The sequence below is a fragment of the Hippopotamus amphibius genome, chromosome 15, assembly GCF_030028045.1.
Source record: "Hippopotamus amphibius kiboko isolate mHipAmp2 chromosome 15, mHipAmp2.hap2, whole genome shotgun sequence".
Lineage (NCBI taxonomy): Eukaryota > Metazoa > Chordata > Mammalia > Artiodactyla > Hippopotamidae > Hippopotamus > Hippopotamus amphibius.
The window spans coordinates 18,788,103-18,794,623 of record NC_080200.1 but is presented as its reverse complement, the minus strand read 5'-3'; the positions used below and the strand labels follow the sequence as shown (position 1 = coordinate 18,794,623).

The following is a 6,521-nucleotide window of genomic DNA, read 5'->3' as shown; positions in this document are numbered from 1 at the left end:
TAGGGGTGAAAAATGCATAGAAGTAACACAGCCCAGGAAGCCTGAGTCTACAGTGTCTCCGTGTGAGTGTGTGTGCGTCTTGTGAAGTGTGAGAAGTCATCACAACAGGGATACTGAGCTCATATTTTCCAAGGTGACTCTCATGTACAGAGGTCAGAATTCACTCAACAGAAGGCAAATAGAGAAGAGATTCATTTAAACATACAGGGAAAAAAATTAAAAATAATTACACAGGAAATTTTTGCAACAATTTCATAAAGTGCTAGAGGAACATAATGTAGATGAGGGACTCCTTGTGACTTGAAAGTTCAGCATCAACAGGGAGGCCACCTTGTTTCTCAACATCCTCTGACATCATCTCTCCTCACTCTCCCATGTGCCCCAACCATCCCTACATTAGCTTCCATTTTTTCTTAAACTAGAACAGCTTAAACAAGCACCTTCCTCAATGACTTTGCACTGGCTGTTCTCCCTGCACACACGTCTAGTGTTCCTGGCTTCTGTTCTCTTTCTTGAGGTCTCTTAAAATGTCACTCTATTTGCACGTCTTGCCTGAACACTCATAAAAATAGCAGCCACACTTTATTCTTTCACTTACACTTGCTTTCACTTTCTTCACAGCATCTGTCACCATCTGACATGCTATATATATGTATGTGTGAGTGTGTGTGTGTGTGTATATATATATACACATACATATACTTTAATTGAGATAATATATATACATACATACACTTTAATTGAGATAATATATATACGTACATATACTTTAATTGAGATATTCTTTCTCCATGATGGGGTGTTAGAAGATTTTGTTTTTCAGAACCCTATACACATTGCCAAATCCATGAACAAAATATGGAAATAAACTTTTTAACTGCAAAATATAAACAGTAGCATTTCAACAATGTGAGAAATGCACATTTGTAAGATAATTAGTCATGTTATTTTCCCCTTTCCTTGTAGTCATCTCCACCACATGGCATCAAGTAACATAACAGGAATTTCAGAATTTCTTCTTATGGGATTCTCAGAAAAAACAAAATTCCAGCCTCTCATCTTTGGGCTTTTCCTCTGCATATACCTGATCACTGTGTTTGGGAACCTGCTCATCATCCTGGCCGTCAGCTCAAACTCCCACCTCCACACCCCCATGTACTTCTTCCTCTCCAACCTGTCCTTTGTAGACATCTGTTTCATCTCCACCACCATCCCAAAGATGCTGTGGAACATCCAGACACAGAGCAAAGTTATAACCTATGAAGGCTGCATCACTCAGTTGTATTTTTTCACACTCTTTGCAGTATTGGACATCTTTCTCTTGACCATGATGGCCTATGACCGCTTTGTGGCCATCTGTCACCCCCTGCACTACATGGTCATCATGAGCCTCCAGCTGTGTGGACTCCTGGTTCTGGTTAGCTGGATCATAAGTGTCCTGCATTCCTTGCTCGAAAGCATTATGTTGTCACAACTGTCCTTCTGTACAGTCTTAGAAATTCCACACTTTTTCTGTGAACTCAATCTGTTGATCCAACTTGCCAGTTCTGACACCTTTCTCAATAAAGTGGTGATGTATTTTATACCTCTGTTTCTGGCTGGTGGTTCCCTCATTGGCATCCTTTACTCTTACTCTAAGATTGTTTCCTCCATATGGGGAATCTCATCAGTTCAAGGGAAGTATAAAGCGTTTTCCACCTGTGCATCTCACCTCTCAGTTGTTTTCTTATTTTATTGTACAGGTATAGGAGTATACCTTAGCACTGCTGCTACCCACAGCTCACACTCAAGTGCAGCAGTTTCGGTAATGTACACCGTGGTCACACCCATGCTGAACCCCTTCATCTACTGTCTGAGAAATAGAGACTTAAAGAAGGCTCTGAAAGTGCTCTTTGGAAAGGAATCTATAAAAGAATCTATTGCCCTAGGGCTTAAGAAGTGCCCGTAATAGCAGAGCTAAAGCCTGAGTGCAGTGTTGCCAGTGTTCAATCAAAATGTGGGAGTAGAACATGCCTCTTTTATTTTCCTTGGAATTTCTATTTCAACTTTTTTTATACAATTTACGTAACTCACTCCTAAATTTTGTGATATCCCTAATATGAAAAAGGTTTTTTTCCCTTTTTCATTTTCAAACTCTCCCAATTTTGGATGTAAATATTTAAAAAACCCCATTTATCTCAAGGGATCTGTTAAGAATAATTTCTTCTCAAGTAAAATGTATCATACTGAGGATGTTTGTTTGTTTGACATGAGCTGTACCACTCCTATGGAAAAAACACTCCTCTTGGCAGCCACAGCTATTTACATGTTTATAACAGAGGGAAATTTGTGAGCACTGTTTTTCACTTTTGTGAACATAATTCCTTTGCATATCACTAACTTATGCTCTTCCTGATAATTCAGACTTTAACATGCTAAGATCTTATTCTTCTATACAGCTTGTGTCCACTGTGTCTACTATAGTCACTGGCAAAAATTGTTAATAAAATTATGTGTTTCCAAGTAGAATCTACAGAGGAAAATGACTATGAAAAAATAGACTGATATAATATGTTGTTAGGGTAGATTTGACCTTAAGTGTGATGAAACAAAATATTAAATGATACATTTACTACTATGCAAAATATGTCTTTTTTCAGACAACTCATCTACTCGTTGAAATATGGCATAAAGGTGTCCACTTGCAAGGTGTATTTATTGAGCTGAAGGACTGGAGGCATGGTTTGGTGTTTATTTGTTCTCTTTTTTTCTTGGTTTGTTTTCTTAAATTATTTTCATATTTCTGTTTGAAAATTTCCATTGCTTCCAGAAAACATGATTCCTTCTATTTGTCTAGATGAAATATAGCCCACTATCCAAATTTTGTCACAACCACTAGAAGGGCAGAGAATGAACAATATCAATATCATCCGTTATAAATCATTCTCATAATCAAAGGATGACTCACTCTAAAGCTCAGATCCCACTCAGGTATGCCATTCAGGGTCACAAGCATTGTACAAACATCCATGTCCTTCCATCCTCTCCATGTGACTTCAAAGGAACCTCCCTGGAGTCACTTTTTTCAGAGAGATATATGAAATAAACTTGAATAACAGAGTAATCATGAATGTAACCTTCAAATATCAGAGCAATTGCCTGGAACAAGCAGAATCAGATTATTCCAAGCGCACTCAGTACTGTCCGATTTGTTCATTGTATCAGTTAGCTATTGCTGCATACAAACTTTCCTAAAATAAAATCATTTAATATCATATCTTCATTATCAAATAAGGTAGTACAGTGAGGAGTTGTCCTGATCTCTGCAGGGCTTCTCATGGGTCTGTAGTCAAACATGAACTTCTGCCTTTTGTTTCTAAGGCTCATCCATAATGTTATATGTGGCTGCACTGCTCTTCTGTCTTAATTTTTGTCATTTTACTCCTTTTATATATGTAGGCTAAATAGTTTGTAGGAAAATGAGTTTAATAAATGTGAATTGCCTTAATTTAATTCCACTACATTAATATCCACATAAGAAACTTTTCTTTATCCCAGTTAGAAGAGATATCTCCCACCACTGTTCGATGTGACTCAGCTACCTGACCCTAGCATGCACACTACAATTTTTAAATTGTAATAAGTTTATTAAAGCAGAGTTACACGCAATAGACTCTAGTCATTTAAAAGTCATTAAAAAATCAAGAGTGTATGTTGCCTGGTTCTATTGCTGTACACCTTGAGAAGAAATACACTAATTTTACTGCTTTATTACATATTTGTAATAAATGTAATCCCCCTTGTTTCTTTACTTTACTCCTGCAGGTAATGTGGAATAATAAACATAACATCTGAGGGACACTGTGAGAAAAAATGAAATCTGTAGAAATAATTGTATAGTTAAAAAACATTCGCGTGTAAGATGTGTGCATTATTTATATACATTTTTCTCCCAAATAAACACATTCATACACATATATGTACATGCATGTGAATTCATTTATAATCCCATTTATTATGTTGAAAGAATATTTTATAAAAAGTTGGAGGACAAAGAAATGAAAATAATGAATGTTTGAATTAACATGAAATTCAAGGAATGCAGAAATTTAGACAAAAAAAATTAGGTAGAAATTGTGACCCTAGTCTTCATATAAATTACTTTGCTTAATCAAGTCCTCAAAATCAGAACCACATTTATACTTATGGGATGGAGAGTTCGATGCACCAACTAATGGGGCAAATATCTCCAAATTGATTCTAATTTTCTTCTGCTATTAAAGTGAGGCTTCAATACGAAATATCTCTATCCTGGGGAAACTAAATGACTGAATAAAGAAGCTGTAAGTCAGTACCCTTGAACCATATTTAATTGGATAAACGTATATATTGCATTTCTTACTGCTGCTATAACAGATTACTAACTGTGCCTTTAAAAAGGTTCTAAGGATCAGAAGTTGCGATATATCTCATTAGGCTGAATACAAGATGTCTATAAAAACTGGGATCCATCTGGACACTCCAGGAAAAAATGCAGTGCCTTCCTGGATCACATTTTGGTGCACACCTTCATTCATTGTTTCAGGGTCCTTCCTCCATCTTCAAAGCCAGCAGCAAAGCATCTTCAAACCTCTCTCTGACTCCAAATCTTCCCCGTCCTCCACATTTAGAGGACCATTAGGATTACGTTATACCGATCTGGGTAATTCAAGCTAATCTCATTTTAAGGTCCATGATTAGCAAATTTATTTTATTATCTACTAGCTTTGTTTCCCTTTATCTAAGCTTACATATTCAAAACTTCTTGAAATTAGGATGTGGATCTCTTTTTGAAGTCCTTATTCTGCCTACTATGAAGCCTTTTCCAATATATATTATTCGGTATCATTTAAGAGCCCTCATACAAAGTACTCAGAAATAATTTACCACAGCCTCTGTGGTGAGTAAAACACTTTTCTTTCAAAATTACATGCCCAAAAAAATGGCTTTTTGATAGAGAACACCTAAACATTCCTGTACCTAACTCTAACACAGGCCCAGAGCCTTGTTACTCAAAGAGTTACCTACAGACCAGGACCTGCAGCTTCACAGCGTTCAGGAGCTGTTAGAAATGCAGAGTCCTCAGGCCCACTGGAGACCTGCTCAATAAGAATTTGCCCTGGATTAGAATCCCTGGTATGCACAATGGAGCTGTAGAAGTGCTGGTGTCAACGGGTTTTCTCACCTTCTAGCTGTTGACATTTGGGACAGGATAATTTGTGTTGAGTGCATTCTGTGTAATGTGAGTGTTTAGCAGCATCCTTTCTGACATTGCCAAATATCCCCAGGAGCAAAACCATCTCTGGTTGAGAACCAAGACCCAGAGTTTGAGAACTGAAAGTATCCTAATAGAATTCCATTCAAGACTCCATCCCACATTGGTCTGTAATTTTCAGGAGAACAGTAAATCCCTCTGAGCCCCATTCCTGAAATGGATCATGGAGTTTTAATAGTATTACCTCACAGAAGGAGCTTCTCTAAAAATTAAATCAGATAATCTATATAATAGGCAAAGTTAGGTTATGATGCTGGAAAATATCTAAATATATGTCATCACTTACAAACATTTTATGATAAGGGGCAAAATGACAGCTCTCAACTTCAAGTATAAGTATGAAGTGCCTAATGGTTTTAGCAAATGTGTCGGGAAGCAAAAGAGTGCACTGGCCAATATTTTACATTTAAGTAACAAAGCTGTCCCTCTTGTAAAGAAGGGAATAATAATTTTCTAAGAGTATTATGGGCTGTGTAGCCATCGCAAGTCAATGCTTTAATGATCCAAGGGACCTAGTCAAGACAGTTGTCTCAGTCTCACATGTTGAAGAAAACTTAAATTCAGAATTAGGATAAAGTGCTGGGAGATTAGACCCCTAGAAGGAAAGAGAGTTATTGAAGAAAGATTAATCAACTCTGAAATCTCCTGACTTATAACTGGTATCCTGGGAACAGAGAATCAGAAGAAAAAAGTCCATTTTGTCCAGACCAGTGTCCCACAGGAAATTCATGTCTTCACAGTTCATAGCAACAACAGGGAAATGTACCTAATGAGAAGACACAGGGAGCTGTAAATATCTCCTTTGCTGCAGTCCCTGAAATTGTATAACTTGGACCAGACACGGTGGTTGCTTTTAGAGTCCTAAGTCTGAGTGAAGGACCAGTGTTTGACCCCTTCCTACTGTCTCGTCTGCAGACAGAGCTACATTGTCCATCATCAACCATCCAGGAAGGGATTCTGACTTCTACACGGGGACATTCCTCTCAGAGCTCCCGTGCAGGTGAGTTCAAGAGCCCAAAAGATATTGTAGGGAAAGGTCAGAGAGAATGAATCCAAGAATGTTAACATGAGGTCACTTGAGAACCAACTCAGCCTAGCCCAGAGCCCAGAGACTACTGTGGTTATTTGGTTGCTTGATTAAATATCAAAGCATTCTTACGATGCTAAAAAGAGAAGTGAACATTGAACTCAGCAAGGCAATGTTCAGTGATGCCTTAATTGGCATTTA

At 37.6% G+C, this 6,521-nt stretch overlaps 1 protein-coding gene across 1 annotated transcript; it reads left to right on the top strand.

Moving 5' to 3' along the window:
• Positions 1 to 979: 979 nt before the first annotated feature.
• Positions 980 to 1,948, top strand: LOC130836287 (olfactory receptor 7A17-like). The gene has a single exon (XM_057708348.1). It carries the CDS (start codon positions 980 to 982, stop codon positions 1,946 to 1,948), a length of 969 nt encoding a protein of 322 aa, XP_057564331.1.
• Positions 1,949 to 6,521: the final 4,573 nt, after the last annotated feature.

Coding starts and splice junctions, on each gene's coding strand:
- LOC130836287 (XM_057708348.1), top strand. CDS start 980: ATGGCATCAAGTAACATAACAGGAATTTCAGAATTTCTTCTTATGGGA.